Genomic DNA, 17,455 nt, shown 5'->3' on the forward strand with positions numbered 1-17,455 from the left:
GCAAGGCCAGAGAGGATTTTCCAGGAGAAAGGCTCCAGTTTTCCTGGGAAAACCCCCCAGAACCCCCCATTCCCAAGGGAAAACATTCCAGGAGCTTCACTCAACCCCAGCCTCTCCCTGGGCTTCATCCAAAGGATTTTAGGGAGCCAAAGGTGCTAAAAACACCGAGCATTCCCACTTTTCCAGAGCTGCAATACTCTCTTCTTATGGTGCTAAAAAAGATCTGGGAATCCCCGCTTTTCCAGGGCTGCCATTCCTTGTTTTCCCAGAAAGAATTCCAGAGGCGGGATTTGTATCAAAAGCTTTATTGAAATTCCTCAAAGCCAAACAGACAAAAACTCCAAAGGTGGCTCTGCCGGGCCCCCAAATTCCCAAAAAAACCTGGAGCCGCTGGATTTCTACACATGGAAGCTTTCCTAGGAAATCCAAGTCACTTCCAAAGGGATTTTTCCCGTGGGATCTGTACATTCCCCAAGGATTTTCCATTTTTTTTGCCTTCCACAAGGTAAGAAAATACAATTTTAAGGAATGCCCATGGAATTTCAGGCATGTCTCCTGGAATTCCTGGCTTTCCAGGTGGAAAAATTTGCATTTTCCAAGCGGTTTTTCCTGGATTAGGGGCAGAAATTCCAGAGGGAATTGATTGGGAAAGTGGGGAGGAGCTGATTTATTCCAATGTCGGGAAATTTGGGAATTTGGGATATTTTTTGTAGAGATCCCCCTTTTTTAATTAATGCCTGCCATTTCCAGGGATTTGGCTGCACTGGAGCCACAAAAATCCCCAAAAATTCCCCTAAAAACCCCAAAAATAAAAAAAAATCCCTAAAAAATCTAAAATTCCCTCCCAAATTAAAGGAAAACTGGGAACACACAACACACAGGGATCGCAAAGTCACCAGCTCCGAACCCATCCCAAAAAATCCAACATTCCCAAAAAAACAACGTTTGGTCACTATTTACAAAGAGGGAATTCCCAAAGTTGGGAAAAGGGGCTGGAAATGGCAGCATTCCCAAAAAAAACCAAAAAAACCCACGGAGCAAGGCACCACTGCCACCCCAGGGAGGAGGCCTGGCTGCCATTCCCGAAAAAACGTGGATTTGGGAATGGCAGAGGTGGGAAAATCCCGGCTCATCCATGGATTTCAGCTCGGTTCTCTCCTTCTTTTGCTTCCGAGGTGTCCAAGCTCCGCTCCAAGAATTCCCAGCTCGGGTCCTACTCAACTCTCGCAGTTCCAGGGATTCAAGGAAAAGGATCCAAGGAAAAAATTCCCAAAGAATCGGAGGAGGAGCGGCAGTAAAAATAGGATTTTATTCCCTTCCCACCCTCGCTGCTCCCGCTCGGTTCCCACAGCAACGTTACAATCCGGAAAAAAAACCAAAAAAAAAAAAAACCAAAAAAAAAAACCAAAAAAAAAAACAGGAAAAGAAAAGGAAATCCAAAGGGTCGGGAGTGGGAAAAGGGGGAATTCCGGGATAAAAACAGTCAAATCACAAGAGGGAATTTTTTCCAGGGAAAAGCTGCTCAGTCGTCCTCATCCCCCTCATCCTCAGGCTCTCGTTTCCTCTTCTGGCCCCGTTCTTCCTCTGGAAAAAAGAAAGAATTCCCATTATTCCAGGAGCCACATTCCTGCTTTTCCGGGAATTCCATTTTCCATGGAACTGAGGTGGTTTTTCCTCAGGAAAAGTGGGATTGGTTCCGTACCAGGCTCCTCCTCGTCCTCCTCGTCGTCCACCTCGCCGTCGTTGTAGCCTTCCTCATCCTCCTGGAATTCCGGGAAAAACCGGGATGTAAAGCTTGGGATCAGCCCAGAAGCTTTCCCAATATCCCATTTTCCAAGGAGGGAAAGTCCTTGGAATGTCCTCAGCAAGAAGCCACCTCCCAGTATTCCTGTTTTTTATGGAATAGCAGGAGCTGGCACTGAAATCCCAGGGAATCGATCCTTGAGCTGGGAACATGGGAATGTGCTATTCCCAAGTTTAGGAAAACTGGGAATTATGGGAATGGGAAAAGCTGGATTGATCCAGAGCCTCCAAGCAGAACTGAGGGGGCTCAGGAACATTCCAGAGGGGCAGGAGGGGATTCAGGGCTGGAGGAGAGGGAAAACAAATTCCTGGAATTCTGTTTTCCCCTTTTCCAGCCCACTTTCTCTCCCCCAATCCCATTTTCCTGCCTCCAACCCCATTTCCCCCTTTCCCTTTTTTCTCTCCCTCAATTCCATTTTCCCTCCCAAAATCCCATTTTCCTTCCTCCAACCCCATTTCCCCCCCTTAAACCCCATTTTTCCTCCTATCCCATTTTCCCCCCCTCAATCCCATCCCTCCTCCCATCCTTCATCCACCCCAGCACAAAGTGAATCCTAAAATTCTCAAATCCCAGATTTCCTGCCCAGCCCTTCCCAGCCGGATCCCGCGGATTCCCAAGGTGGAATTCCAAGGCTCACCTCCTCCTCTCCGCTCACATCTTCCTCCTCCCCTTCCTCCTCCTCCTCCTCATCCTCCTCATCCTCCACTACCTGAGCGTCGTCGTCGTATTCCTCCTCTGGGAAAACAAAATCCATGGAAACAGTTGAGGTTTTTGGAGTAATTCCACCCAAAATCTGGGAATCCGAGCAGAGAATTCCTTAGGGGTAGCACAGGATTGTCAGGGAACGCAGGGCTGGAGTCGCTCCAGCTGCTCCACTTCCCACTATTCCCAAGCATTTGGGAGCTGGGGAATCTCTGCATTTCCAGGAACAGATGGAGCAGAACTTTCCCACCATGCATCAGGAGCCTTCCCGTGGACACAGAATTCCAGCCTTTTAGGCAATTCCCAAAATTCCCAGCAGAAAACTGGGAAGTGCCGAGCCCCTGGAGCGCTTTCCATGTGTTTGGGAACCTTCCCAGAGTTCCCACTCAGCATTCCCGGGAAAAGTGCACATCCAGCTTTTCTGCTGTGCTGCTGGGATGGGAGAATCCAGCAAATTCCCTGGGATCAGCTGGATCCTCATCCTGCGATGGCTCCGGGGGCAGCCAGGGAACAGTGGTGCCTACAGCACTGAGATTCCCTGGAATTTCCTGGAATTCCAGGCTGTTCCTTCCTCAGTTCCTGGCACAGATTCACTGGCGCTCCCCAGTGTTTTCCATACATGGAGGAGCTCCCTAATCTAATTCCTGCATTTTTCCATGCCCATGGAAACCTTTCCCTATGAGGATTTCCACAGTTCCAGGACATTCCTTCTTATCCACGCTCATCCCTGCTCCCGTAATTCCTTCAGTCCCTTCCCGTGGTTCCTTCCCGATCCCGCCCCTCCATTATTCCCAGATGGAGGAATGGGATTTTCCAGGCCCTGCCACCTCCTCCCCTCACTCCTTTGGGATGCAGGATCCATGGAGCACACCCCACGTACCGTCCTCATCCTCCTCCTCGTCATCCAGCCCCTCCACGTATCCCTCGGCGTCGGAATCCGGCGCTTCCTTGTCGTCCCGGTCTTTCACTAGGGATAAAGCTGAGGAAGTTGCTGCTTCAGGCCCTGCCCGGCTCCTTCCCGCCATTCCCTCAGGACACCCAGCCCCTCCCCCTCATTCCTTCAGGTCCTTTCCCTCATTTCCTCATTCCTTTGGGACACTGAGGTCCTTCCCCTCATTCTCTCCCTCATTCCCTCACTTTTTCCCTCATTCCTTTGGGACATGCAGTTCCTTTCCCAGATTCCTTCCCCTCATTCCCCCAGGACACTCAGGTCCTTTCCCTCATTCTTTTGGGACACTGAGGTTCTTCCTCTCATTCCCTCAGGACACCCAGCTCCTTCTCCCACCATTTTTTTTTTTGGGACACCAAGATCCTTCCTCTCATTCCCTCACTGCTTCAGGTCCTTCCCTCATTCCCTCAGGACATGGAGATCCTTCCCCCCATGCCCTCATTCCTTCCCCTCATTCCCTGAGGACACACAGCTCTTTCTCCCACCATTCCTTCAGGACAATGAGGTCATTTCCCTCACTCCTCCTCATTCCTCCCCTCATTCCCTCACTCCTTCCTTTCTTCCTTCCCCTCATTCCCTCACTCCTCCTCATTCTTCCCCTCATTCCCTCACTCCTCCTCATTCCTCCCCTCATTCCCTCACTCCTTCCTTTCTTCCTTCCCCTCATTCCCTCACTCCTCCTCATTCCTCCCCTCATTCCCTCACTCCTTCCCTTCTTCCTTCCCCTCATTCCTCCCCTCATTCCCTATCCCTCCCCTCATTCCCACTCCCGTACCATCCTCATCCTCCTCCTCGTCGTCCAGCCCCTCCACGTATCCCTCGGCGTCGGAGTCGGGCGCCTCCTTGTCGTCCCGGTCGTATCCGTCCAGGTACGTCAGCTGCGGCAGCAGCTTGAACACGTTTTCTCTGTAGTCGTTCAGGTTGGTCACCTCGCAGTTGAACAGGTCTAAGCTCTTCAGGTTTTCCAACTTTTTCTGGGAAAACAAAGCCATCTGGAAGGTTTGCTGGCGCAGGAATTCCCCCCAAAGGCAAGGATCCCACGGGGAATGTGCTCAAGGGATTCCCGCGGGTGTTTTGGGCTCCCTGAGATGGCAGGCATGGAAAAAAAAAAAGGGAATCTTTACAAAAAATACCCCAAATTCCAAAATTGCCTGACCTTGGAATAAACCAACTCCTCCCCTCTTTCCCAATCAGCTCCCTCTGGAATTTCCGCCCCATTCCAGGAAAAAAAAACTTGGAAAACCACAGTTTCATTTGGGATTTGGGATGGGAAAGGCTCTCCCTGGAGTCCTGCAGTTCCCAAATCCAAAGGAATAATTGATATCCAGGGAAGTATCCCAAAGGAGCCAGATCCAGGAATAGCTGATGTCCAGGGAATTATCCCAAATGAATTCTTGCAGATGGAAGCAGGAATGGAGCAGCTGGACACAAGAATTTTGATAAGAGAGGTTTAAAAAAATTGAATTATTTTTCCTTAGACTACGAAAAATGAAAAAAACATATGGAAAGAAATGAAATAGGAATTCAATTCCTGGGGGTTTTGTGGAATTTTTCTTTGGGAAGAAGTTTGCACTGCTCACAAATTTGGAAATCCTAAAAATAAAATCCAAAGGAATTGAGTATTTGTATCAAGGCTTATCCATGGATAAGAAATACCAACTCTAAAGGAACATCTCCCTTCCCTTTATGTGGAAAGCACTTGGGGAAAAGGCCTGGAAATGGGAAAACTGGGAGAGCTGGGAGCACTTCCAGGCTTTTCCACGAGTTTACCAGCTCTGCCTTTTCCCTGTGCTGCAGGAAAGGAGATCCAGGAAGGAGCTGCTCCTGCAAGGATTTTCATGGGAACCGTCGTGCCTGGAGACGGATCCAGAGCCTGCGGAATCCTGGGAAGCTGCGGCCATTCCCGCCGGGAATGGGGGAGCCCGGCCCGGCAGCCACTAGAGGGAAGCAGCGGCTCACTGGGAACGGGGACAGGGACTTGGGATGCGGCCTGGATCCCGGGATTCGCTGGCATTTTGGGAAGGAGTGAGGGGGGAGGATCTGGCACAGATTCCAGGAGCGACATTCCCTGGGAGCGCCCAAGAACAGGCTTGGAGCAACCTGGGATACAGGAAGGAATTCCAAGGGTTTGGAATGGGATGAATCCCATTCCTTGGAGCAAAACCAACTCCCCAGGGCTTGGGATGCAGGGGGCACGAATAACTGGGATTTTGGGAAGGAATGAGGGGGGAAAGACCCTGGCACAGATTCCAGGAGCATTGTTCCCTGGAAGCGCCCAAGGCCGGGCTTGGAGCAACCTGGGATAGAGGAAGGAATTCCAAGGGTTTGGAACGGGATGAATCCCACCACAGGAGCAATCCCGACTCACCAGAGGTTCTATTGTCCCGAGATCTTTAATTTTGTTGCCGCTTAGGTTTAGGTGCGTGAGGTTCGGACACTTCTCTGCCAACACTTCCAGGCCTCCTGAGATTCTGTTGTCGCTCAGCTCGAGCTGCAAAGGCCCAAAAACATCCTCAAAAATCCCACTTCATCCCATTTCCAGCCACTTTTCCCACACGTGGGGAAGGGGGAAAGGAGGGGTTTGGCTCGGGGAGGTGGGATTTACCTTCTTAAGTTTGTTTAACTTTGGTAAGTTTGCGACTGAGGTTAAGCCGACGTTGATTGTGCTGAGGAATTCCAGCTCCTCAAACTCATCCGTGAGGCCCTCGATCTTCCCTTCGTACGACCTGCAGTTGTCCAGAACGAGCTCTTTCACCTGCAAAGGGAAGAAATCATGGAAAAACAGAAGGAATTTCAGGGAATTCAGGAGGTTTTCAGCAGAGAAATGCAGGAGTTGGAGTTGTGTTGAGAAGAAAGGCAAGATCGAGGTAGTGCTGCTGATCCCGGTAGTGCTCCTGATCCCAGAAACTGAGGGTAAAAAAAATCCCAAAATTCCCAAAATAAACTCCCAAATCACTCATTGGGTTGAAATTTAGATAGAAAACCCCCCAAAAATAAGGAAAATAAGTGAATCTTTTCCCTCAACAGTGTTTAATTATGAGGATCCATGTGGGGATAAATAAAAGAGGTTTTTCCCCTCATGTGAGGCAAATAAGGAAAATAAGTGAATCTTTTCCCTCAACAGTGTTTAATTATGAGGATTCTCCAGAGGATCCATGTGGGGATAAATAAGAGAGGTTTTTCCCCTCATGTGAGGGAAAAAGCCCCCAAAATTCTCAAAATAAGTTCCCAAATTACTTATTGGGTTGAAATTTAGGTGGAAAATTCACAGATCTTTTCACTCAATGGTGTTTAATTATCAGGATCCTCCAGAAGATCCATTTGGGATCTTTCTACCCTCATGTTCCCCACACACACTTGGAGTTCCTGCCAAAATAAAAAGGCGGGAAAAGTGCAATGGAGGCAAATCTTCCTTATCTGTGTCCCTGCTCCGTTATCTCATCCCAGCATCCCCAGACACGGAGCCAGGAGAGCCCCAGGTGGGTTTAACCTCAGAGGAATTTGGGAATTCCTCACAGGAATTTTGGGAGCTGAGGGGAGCAGGAATGGAGGGAAGGGAAGGAGCCCAGAGCTCTCACTGAGGGACAAACAGCTCCAGCCCTGATCCAGGAGGTGGGATATCCATCCCTCCACCCTCCCTTGGCATGGAAACCAGGGAATTGCACGGAAAACCAGTGAACTAGACAACAATTCCCTCAGGTGTAGAGCGGAGACTCAAGGAAGAACTGGAAACAGTCCTGGATACAAAGGAAAATCCCTCAGCACCAAGGGTGATGACCCAACTGCCTTTTTTTCCCTTTTAATTTGTATTGTTTTGGAATCTTGGAATGTCTTGGCTTGGAAGGGACTTTAAGGATCATCCCATTCCCACCTCTCAAAGGAATTTTTTACAGAAAGTTGTTTCCTCCCACTTTTCAGGAAGTTTGGTGCACAAGTGCCACATTCCCTCCTTCCCTGTTTCCAGCGCTGGGCAAAGGCACAAATCCAACAAATCCATGGAGAAAGCTCCTGGAATCCAAGAGGCCCCGTTTGGAAAGCTTGGATGAGCTCAGAGACAGTTTGGGAAGAGCAGAGCACATTCCCGACCCTTCCCAAGAGCAACACAGTGTCGGTGTTAACTCCCTGAATCCCTGGGAACAACAGCACTCCAAACAAAACTCCAGGATGGCTCCATGCCCTAAGAATCCCCAAGGAAATCCAGGAGGATTCCCCAAGGAAAGGAGGAGGAACTGGATTTGTGGGATTTTTCCCAACACCCCACCTTCCATGGCACATTCCCTCTCCATAAAATCTTGGAATTTCAAGGAGGAGAAGCCATGGGAGAGGCCGTCAATTTCCACAGCATCTCTAACAGGGAAGTTTTCCAAGGATTTGTCTCCCCCAAAATTCCAAGGCAAGAAATTCTCTAGATTTCCCATTCCAATCCCACCTGGAACGCAACCAGACCAACAAAAGCTTGGATGAGCTTCCTACTCAATCCCGGGATTACCGGGGCTGCTCCGAAGGCTCCCGCGAGCCAATCCCTGCTCCAAGATCATCCCAAACCCCCAAGCTCAAGAACCCAATTAAAATCATTAATTAATGAAATTCCAGCTGCAATTCCAAGCTCTCCATGATCCAACCCCACGGCGCTCAGAGCGGTCCCATTCCCGGTGGGAAACAGGGAAGGATTCCACGGAATATCTCCCAGCAGCTGCTCTGTGTCTGCCTGGCCACAGCTCCGGAGCTCTTCCAGGTTTTCCAGAGCCCTTGGAATTCTGCCCAGGGCAGGGAGGGCAGCAGGTGCCATGGCCCGTGGCCACCGGGGATTCCCATTCCATGGGATTCCCATTCCAGGGGGAGCCTCAGCTGCTGCTGCTGCTCAGGAATGAGGAGCTGACCTGGAGCAGGATCCCATTCCACAGGGAAGGGAGAATTCCCAAGGGTTTTCACCCTTTTCCTGCCCCAAGGCAAACAGAATTCTTCCCCAAGCCCCACAGGATTTGGGATATGGATACAGCCCTGCAGGGCATTTTTGGGAATATCCCAGATGGGATAAACTGATTCCTGAGGAAAGCCAGGATCCTTGGGAATGCTCCATTCCCGCCCCTTTCACACCAGCTCATCCCAACGGGAATTCCAACCTGGAATCAGAGAATCCTTGGAAAACACCACTAAGCCATGGAATCCAGCCACCAATCCAACCCCACCGCTTTTCCAGATTAAACCTTTCCTGGGAATACCAAATTCCCATTGGGAATATCTGAGATGGGATTCATTGATTTCCAACCAGTTAACCATAAGCATCTCCTGGCTGGGAATGTGCTGGGAAGAGAATCCCAAAAATCCTGGGGCAGGGAGAGACAGCGCTGGAAAACAGCCATGGAACACGACCCAGTTCCTGGGAAATCCAGCATCCCGATTCCATGGGAATCCCGGGAATCATCCAGCCTGGAGAATCCCACAGCAGAGGCAGGGAAGGGACTGGATGGGATTCACACGGATGCGGGGATCGGGAGCAGAATTCCATCGGCACCTCTACGGATGGAAGCGGCACCGCGGCTGCCGGGGCTTCCCGGGGATTTTCTGGGATTTCTGCAAGCTCCAGTCCACGGGAATTCCCCCTAGCCAAGAAACCCTGTTCCCTTCAGCTGCTCCCAGGTGGATCTGAGGAATCCAGGATTCCTGAGGAAAGCCGGGATCCTTGGGAATGCTCCATTCCCGCCTCCTTCACACCAGAATTTCCAACCCAGAATCAGGGAATCCTTGGAAAAGACTTGGAAGAATCCATGGGATGCTGCCATCAATCCAACCTTCCAGGATTAAATTTTTCCCAGGAACACCAAATTCCCATCGCAGGAACTTCCAACTGGACCTCAAACTCTTCCCAGCTTTCCCAAAATTCCCATTGGAATTCCTGCTCTGCTGCAAATTCCTTGGAAAACCCCCCCAAGAATCTCAACTCCCAGCATTCCGGGATCCCTGAGGTTGGAAAAGACATCCACGACTGAGCCCCAGCTGAGCCTGATCCCAAAGTGTCACATCCAGGAATTCCTTGGACACTTCCAGGGATGGGAATCCCACAAGGGCTGTCCTTTCCAATGCTTCTCCACCTTTTCCATGAAAAAATTCCTGCTGATGTCCCACCTGAGCCTCCCCCGGCTTTAGGAAGGAATTTTGGGAAGGTTCTTTGCTTTTTTCTGGGAAAATCCAGGAAAAAAGCCAAAGTTTCTCCTTCCCTCCAATCCACAGGGATTCCATCAGGTATCAAACTTTGACTTTTATTCCTCTGTTTTTCCCATTTTTCCCACTTTTTTTCTGGTATTCTGTTGGATTTGGTTTTTGCCTCCAGAGAATTCCTTTTTTTGGGAAAATGCCAAATGTTTAGATGGAATTTGGGGCCAACCAAGGATTTTTTTCCCCACATTAAATCAAATTTTCAGGCTATTTTTAACCCCCCCAGCCACCCCTGCTTCCCAATATTTGGATTTCCCCTGGAATTTTCCGATGGGAATGAGCACAAAAGTGCTATAATCTGCCCAGGTGAACACTTCCTGAAGGAAATTGAGAGCAATTAATTAATTATAATTAAAATTATATTAATAAAAGAAAAATCACAATTTTGCTGTGATTTGTAAATTTAACGGGATAAAAAGTGGGAATAGCTGGGGAAAAAACTGCCTGAACACCCAAAAATTCCCAATTTTCAGGCAGTTCAGGCAGTAAAATCCATTTTTTTCCTGACACTGAATATAAAAAATGAAGGGAAAACTGAAAACTTAAACAACAAAAATGAGATTGAAGAAGAAATTTCTCCACAGAATCCACCTGAGGATGTTTTTAGGATGTTTTATTATCAGGATGTGACTTTCTGGGATTATCCAACGGAAAAGCCCAGAACTCCATGGAAAAATAGGAGATCCAGGTGGAAAACATCCCAAAGAAGCTCAGGAAAAAGCACAAAACCCCATCCACATGCAAAGATTTAATTCTGATTTCAGGATAATTTAAATCAAAAAGCAGCACTGAATTCAAGGAGATTCCCAAAACTCAGGGGGATTTTCCCAGGATTTCTTGATATTCCACATAAAATTGGGAAATAATAATGACAAACTCTCAAAATTAAGGGAAACAACTCCCAAACTCATCCTGCCTACCCAAAACTTCCTAAAATCCAGGAATAAATGACTTGGCCATCCATATTCCTGCCAAATCCCAATTCCAGAGGGTGGAATTAGCAGGACTTTCCTTTAATATTTTAAGGGAACAGAATTCAACCCACAAACTTCATTCCCTGAAAAACACGTGTACACAGCTAAGAACACAACAACATTCCCAACTGGAATTTTCAGCTCTCTGCCTAAAAAACTGGATTTAGAACACTCTGGGGGGATCAAGGCACCAAATTCCCTGAAAATTCCAAGGAAAACCAAGCGGTGAAAGGTGAAATGATCCTGATTTTCCAGCTCCCTGCTGCCCATTCCCAGCCCCGAGGAGCGGGGAACTCCCTCCAGCTCCGAGTTTTCCCAACTTTTTTTGGCGTGAGACGAAAGCGAGCGGAAACAACGCAAAATGCGAGCACGGAAAAGAGGGGAAAATTGAGTTTATCCCTTTGGAGGCTGGTTCTAAACATCGTTTAAAATGGGGAAGAAACTCCCAGCGATGAGGGTGGTGAGGCGAAATGGGGGCAAAAATGAGCAAAAAATAGAAAACTATTTTAAAAATAGGGGGGGAAATAATGAAAAAAATCAGGGGGAAATAAGAAGAAACAGGATGAAAAGGCGCAAAACACTTCCCAAACCCAACGCTGCCTCCCCACAGGGCCCTGCCCAGGAAGGAGGCGGATTCCCCGCTCCGCGCTGCTCACCGGGGGGAACCGCGGGGCTCCTCCCGGTGCTCCCCCGGCCTCATTCGGACCTCCCGGTGTCCCACATAGTCAGTAAAAACCAATTTTTCTAAAGCTTTTTTTTTTTTTTAATTTTTTTTTTTTTAATCCCAACGCGGCCCTCACGAATCTCCTCCCGCCCCGCGGCCGGCGACAAAATGGCAGCGCTGCCCGTCATGTCGGGAGGGCCCCGCCGCAGCCTCCGCAGCGCCTCAGCCCCGGCGCCAGCGGGGCTCCCTCACGGCCCCGCGGGGCCGCCCGCGGCCGAGGCAGCGGCGGCGGCGGCGGGAGGAGGAGGAGGAGGCGGCGGCCGTGAGGGGAAGGCGGGGGGGCAGCACAGAACATGGCGCCGCGTCCTAGTTGCGCTGCGGTCGCCTCACGGAGCCCCCCGGCCATGGCGGCTGTACCGCGGGGTTTGCCGTCGAGTCGTCCCCCACCCCCTCCCGCTCCTCTCGCCGTCCTCCTCCTCTTCCTCCTCCTGCTCGCCCAGGAGTTTTTAAACTTTAAAGCGCAGCTTCCGCCGCCCCGCGCCCGCCTTTGTCCCCCCCCGCTCCCCGGAGCACACCGCGCTCGGTTCGGCCGCCGCGTCCCGCCGCGCTGCCCCGGGCGCTGCCCGCTGAGGTACGTTCGCCCCCCGCTCTCCCCTTCCCGCAGCCTCCGGCGGCTCGGGGGACGCGGCGGGGCCGGGGCTCGGTGAAGCCTCCCCGGGCAGCGCCGAGGGCCCGGCGGGGCGGGGGGGATGAGGGGAAGGGGCTTCCCCGCCGCGGGTTCGCGCCCCGCCTGCCCCCGGCCGCCTCCCGCCCACTCTTTTTGGGGTGGTTTTCCTATTTTTCCTCTCCTTTCCTTCCCCCTCCCCCCGTTATTTTCTTGCTTGTTTTGGGGGTTTGTCGGGTTTTTGGTTTTTTGGTTGGGTTTTTGTTTTTTTTTTTTTGTTTTTTTTTTTGTCCTGCCAAAGTTTTTCGCCGTCCCCCGTTTATTCCGCCAGACGCGGAACAACAACCTGAAGTCCGGCCCCGGGGGAAGGAAGGGGGGGAAAAGGGGGAAGAAGGAAAAACACGCACACACATCCAGCCTTTTTGTGCGTGTGTGGGGATGGAGGGGGTGGAGAGTGCGTTCATTTCTTCCAATATTATTTTTTATTATTCTTATGATTATTAGGATTATTATTCAACGCTCGCGCTACCGGCGGCGATGCCCCATTGCTCGCAAAATAATAATAATAATAATTAAAAAAAAACAACAACAGGAGAAAAAAAAAAGCCCAAAGCAAACCCAACCAACGCTAAGCGTCGGTTTCAAAATTCTTTCCTTTTATCTTCTCAGCATCTGGAGAGAGGGAGAGAGAGAGAGAGAGAAAGGGCGCGTTCATGAGGACTACAAAGTTACAAATATGGCTCCCCAGTCTCTCTTGCCTGATCACTGCAAAGAAATGAAGACGCACTTTAAACTAAACCATTCGCAACTCACTCGCAGTCCCTGCCTGCCTCTCCCTAGCCCAGCACCCTGCACAAATATTTGCCAACTAAACACGCCGAGAGAGAGAGCAGCGAGCAACTTATTTTTTATTTAATGCACGGCCAGCCCCTCTCCGAGGCATCGCAGCCCGGCACGGGCAGGAGCAGCCCCGGGGAGCCCCCGAGCGTCCCCGGAGCGCCCCGCGCCCCCCAAAGCGGGGGGCACAGCCCCCCACACACACAGGTAGGCACCTCAAGGGCAGCAGCGGCCCCGCCAACACCTGGCACGCTCCACCCCGCCAAAAAAAAAAAAAAAAAAAAAAATTAACCGTGGGATGCCTTTTTATTATTCTCATCATTAGCGTTATTAGCATTAATTTTTTTTTTTTTTTTTTTTGGCATTGCATTGCTTACATCTGAGGGCGTCCTGTTCCGCAGCTCTAAGTGGATCCTTTTCTTCATGTCCATGTCCGTGGCTGGCGGGAGGCGCGGAGGGTGCGCGGCTCGGCTGGCGCAGTGACCCCGTGCAGAGCCCCCCGATCGCGGGGCGCGGAGGGACTCGGGCTCGCCCAGCGCCGCTCGGAAGCCCGAGCGCAGCACCGCGGCGCGCACTAACCTGATAACCGCGGGGGCGGGCGCTCCGGGGGCTCCGCCGGGACGGACGGCCCGAGCGGCCAATCGGAGCGCGCCGCTGCCGCGTCTCGGCCAATCAGCGGCGCGAGGCGCGGCGGAAGCCAATGGGGGAGCGGCAGTGCCGGGCAGGGGGACAGCCCGGCGCCGAGCCCAGGCTCATTCCGCGCTGCCGCCTGATGGGGACGGAGCGGCCGCGGCTCCGCCGCGCCGGGCACGGTGCGCGCTGCGCCCTGCGCCCGCCCGAGCCTGGGGGAGGCGCCGGGGCGGGGAGCGGCGGCCAAACCGGAGCCGCCCGGCCAGGGGCGCGCAGCCAGGAGGGAGGGAAAGGTGCGGAGCGAGGCACGGGAATGGCGCGGGCAATGGCGCGGGCCCCGGCGGCGGGGGGCGGGCGGAGCGCGAGCGGCGGGCGGAGCGAGGGCGGGGAAGGGAAGGGACGGGAAGGGAAGGGAAGGGAAGGGAAGGGAAGGGAAGGGAAGGGAAGGGGAGGGAAGGGGGAGCCCCCGGGAAGGTCCCTGAGGGACAGCGGGGCCCGGCTGTGCTGAGGTGGAGCAGGGCCAAGGACGGGAATCCTTCGATTCCCAGGAAAGATGGGATGGGGTTTTTTCCTTGGAGTGCCAGTTTTTTTCCTTGGAGTGCCAGGATAAGGGGGATGGATTCAGGCTGGATGAGAGCAGAGCGAGGTGGGATATTGGGAAAGAATTCCTGTCTGGGATGGAGCTTCCAGAGAAGCTGTGGCTGCTCCGTCCCTGGAATGTCCCAAGGCAGGCTGGGGCAGCCTGGGACAGGGGAAGCTGTTGGGGTTGGAACTGGATGGGTTGCAGGTCCTTTCCAAGCCAAATCCCAGGAAATTTGAAGGAAAACGGGATATTCCAGGAACAGCGGAATGGGGCTTCTCGAGAATGAGAATGCTGGAGAAGGGAAGGATCCAGGAATCCTCAGAGCCTTTCCCAGGGCCTAAAGGAGCTCCTGGAGAGGGAGTGGGACAAGGAACAGGACACAGGGAATGGCTTCAGACTGGGAAGGGGGAGATGGGGGTGGGATGTTGGGAAGGGATTCCTGGCGGGGCTGGAATTCCCAGGGCTCCATCCCTGGGATGTCAGGGTGGCTGTGGAGCAGCCTGGGATGGTGGGAATGATCCCAGCCTGTGGAATGGGATGAGCTTGGAGCTCCTTCCCATCCCAAACCATTCCCTGCTCCCGGATCCCTTTCCAGGTGCTGCAGGATGAGATCCAGGCCCAGAGCTGCTCTTTTCCAAGGATTTGGGATTTCCAAACTGTTCCCATCAGCCGGAGCAGAACTCAGGTAAAAAGTGCTTTGATTCCTTCTAAAATCCCTGTTCATCCCTTCCTGCTTTTCCTGGAAAACACAGGGCTGGAAAATCCCAAAGTGCTGTTGGAAAGCATCAAGGGAATGCTGAAAATCCTTGGGAAACTTGATTTTATCCATGTATTTTACAGGTCAGGATGGAGATGAAGTCTCAGCTGTGAGCATGGAAAAATTCCAGGAATATGGATAAAACCAGCAGGAATTATGTTGGGAAGGGGACGGGAAAAGCTGGATCCAGCTCCAGGTAAAAATTCCAATTTCAGCAAAAGAAAACTGCAAAATGTTCCTTTTTTTGGGATGTTTAAGGGGATTAGGATGGAAGTTTGGGATTGGCTGAGAAGTCTTTGACTGGAATGAATATTCCAAACTTTTCAGAATGTTTGGGATTTGGGAATGAGGCAGAATTTGATTTGAGCTCTGTTTAAACTTCTCCTTTCCAGGTGTGTCCAGAGGTGGCTCCTGGGCTGAATCTTCGGGAACTTCTCATGGAATTTCTGCTCCTGCTGCTGCTGAGAACCTCTGGAAAAGGACTTTTCTCCTGGAAAAAGGATTGCTGGGACGAGCTGGGATTTCAAAGGAATTTCTGGGAGTCCAGAGCTGCTTTTTCCTTTGTTTTTTTTTCCAAGGAAAAATGCGGATTTTGATTGTTTGAAGGTGCAGAAAATTCCATTTTCTGTCGTTATTGAGGGAATTTATTCCCAGTTCCAAGCCAACATTCCATGTTTAAAGCTGCTCCTGTCAGTGTTTGTATTCCGAGAGTTTGGGAATTTAAAAAAAATGGGAATTGTAATATTGGGAATAAATCTGAAGGGTTATTTTTCCATATTTAACTTTCCTTCTGTGATTTTTTTTCATTCCTGGTGGTTTTTGTCCTGCTTTGTTTTTATAGGAATTTTGAATCCGTGGGGTTGGTTTTTAATGGGAATTGTTGGGATTTTTTCCTTGTTTGTTTTTATCAGGAATTTGGAATTTATGGGATTGGGTTTTAGCAGGAATTTGAGTTTTTTTCCTTGCTTTTAACAGGAATTTGTGGGATTTTTCCTGGTTATTTTTAAGAGGGATTTTGAGTTTGTGGGATTTGTTTTTTACCAGGAATTTTTAATGGAATTCCTGGGATTTTTCCTTGTTTATTTTGACATGAACTTTGAAATTATTTGGATATGTTTTTAAGGGGAATTTTGAATGGAATTTGTCCTGTCCATTTTTACCAGGAATTCTGAATTTGTGGAATTTTTCCTCCTCCTTTTTAACCAGGAATTTTCAGTTTGGGGCATTTTTCCTTGTTTAAGAGGAATTTTGAATGTGTGGGATTGGGATTTTTTTTTTGCAGGAATTTGAGGTTTTTTCCTTGGCCATTTTAACAGGAACTTTGAATTGATGGGATTTATTTTTACCAGGAATTTTTGGGATTTTTCCTTGTTTATTTTCCTGGGAACTTTGAATTTTTGGGGTTGGTTTTTAGCAGGAATTTTTAATGAAATTTGTGGGATTTTCCCTTGTTTTTTCCCCACAGGAAATTGCAGTTTTTCCCTTTCTTTTCCCAGGATTCCCTCCCAAATTCCAGAGGAATCCTCCAGTTCCTGCCCCGCATTCCTGGGGTGAATTCCCGTGGAAAATCCCTGGGAATTGTTTGTTCATCCCTTGAATGTCCCTTTGTTTTCCCACACAAAGAATTCCTTCTTTTTCTCGGGAACAACTCCCAGCTCTGCACAGCTGGGAATGGAAAAATTCCCAGAATTCCCCAAATACCCACCCTCAGCATTCCCAGCTGGGGAACTTTGGGATCAAACAAATCCCTGGGATCCAGGAATTCCATGGGATCCCCCAAGGATTTCCAATTTGTGGTTCAACCCCTTAAAATCAGAATTTTTGCAGCATTCCAGGGAAAAAAGTGGGGAAATCTGACAAAAAATGATGAAAAGCTGATTTGAAGGTGAAAAATGAGGAAGAAAACTCTGGGATGGCTCCAGAATTCCCTAAAATTAGTTGGAAAATGTTATTCCCATTTTTGAAATATTATTATTAAATTTATTTTCTGTTTTGTTGAAAAATGTGTGGGATAATTGCAGTGTTCCTGATTTTTCTGATGGAATATCCCAGGAGTTTCCTGCTTCACTGGCCTGGATTAATGGGAGAATTTGGTAAAATGCCCCAAAAATCCAGGGTTAAAAGTCCAAGGAATTCTGGGATAATCCTTCAGAATTTAGGGAGGATGGGTGAAAAACATGGAAAAATTGAATAAATTTGAAGTAGAATCCAAGGAAAAGTTGGGAATTGGGGGAAGTTTCCTGTGAAAAACTGGGATTGAAGTCCTCAGGATGAGCAAATCCTTTGGAATCCAAGGAAAACTTGGGGATGGAGTGTGATTCCTGGAAAAAACAGGAATGAAGGGGATTAAATTCCTTGGAGAATCAGGGAGTCCAGGGAAAATGTGGGAAAAACAGGGATTGGATTCCTCAGGGTGAGCAAATCCCATGGAATCCGAGGGAAAATTGGGAATGGAGCTCCCATTGCTGCAGGTCCATTCCCAGCATTCCCACCTGGAATTCCCATTCCTTGGAGCCCCAAATCCCACATGGAGCAGGAGAATTCCCAGTTTCTCCCTATGGATGCACCTGGATATGGCACAAAGAGCTGGAAACTCAGTGGGAAAAGGAGGGAACAGCTCCATCCCGGGAAAAACCTTTGGGATCCCAGAAATACCGGGAGAAAGGCATGGAGAT

The 17,455-nt window shown here is 50.1% G+C and overlaps 1 protein-coding gene and 1 long non-coding RNA gene across 3 annotated transcripts; one reads left to right on the top strand and one right to left on the bottom strand.

The window, feature by feature from the left end:
- Positions 1 to 289: 289 nt before the first annotated feature.
- On the bottom strand, positions 290 to 13,396 carry ANP32A (acidic nuclear phosphoprotein 32 family member A). Of its 2 annotated transcripts, none has more exons than XM_039723233.1 (8): positions 13,188 to 13,396; positions 6,061 to 6,210; positions 5,824 to 5,946; positions 4,231 to 4,429; positions 3,387 to 3,473; positions 2,442 to 2,539; positions 1,703 to 1,763; positions 290 to 1,584 (listed from the first exon to the last, which is right to left on the bottom strand). In XM_039723233.1, the coding sequence occupies exons 1-8, from the start codon at positions 13,239 to 13,241 to the stop codon at positions 1,523 to 1,525; spliced, it is 834 nt and encodes a 277-aa protein (XP_039579167.1). In that variant the 5' UTR covers positions 13,242 to 13,396; the 3' UTR covers positions 290 to 1,522. The 2 variants fall into 2 exon arrangements, with proteins under 2 accessions (XP_039579167.1, XP_039579166.1); XM_039723232.1 differs by having other exon boundaries at positions 3,387 to 3,485.
- Positions 13,397 to 13,575: 179 nt separating this feature from the next.
- LOC120509030 lies at positions 13,576 to 16,783 on the top strand. Its single transcript, XR_005629136.1, has 4 exons — positions 13,576 to 13,733; positions 14,619 to 14,708; positions 14,864 to 14,976; positions 15,173 to 16,783. It is a non-coding gene; the product is annotated as an uncharacterized LOC120509030 (long non-coding RNA).
- The last annotated feature ends 672 nt before the right edge of the window (positions 16,784 to 17,455 follow it).

Source organism: Passer montanus, unplaced genomic scaffold (genome assembly GCF_014805655.1).
Source record: "Passer montanus isolate IOZ18808 unplaced genomic scaffold, ASM1480565v1 scaffold5, whole genome shotgun sequence".
Lineage (NCBI taxonomy): Eukaryota > Metazoa > Chordata > Aves > Passeriformes > Passeridae > Passer > Passer montanus.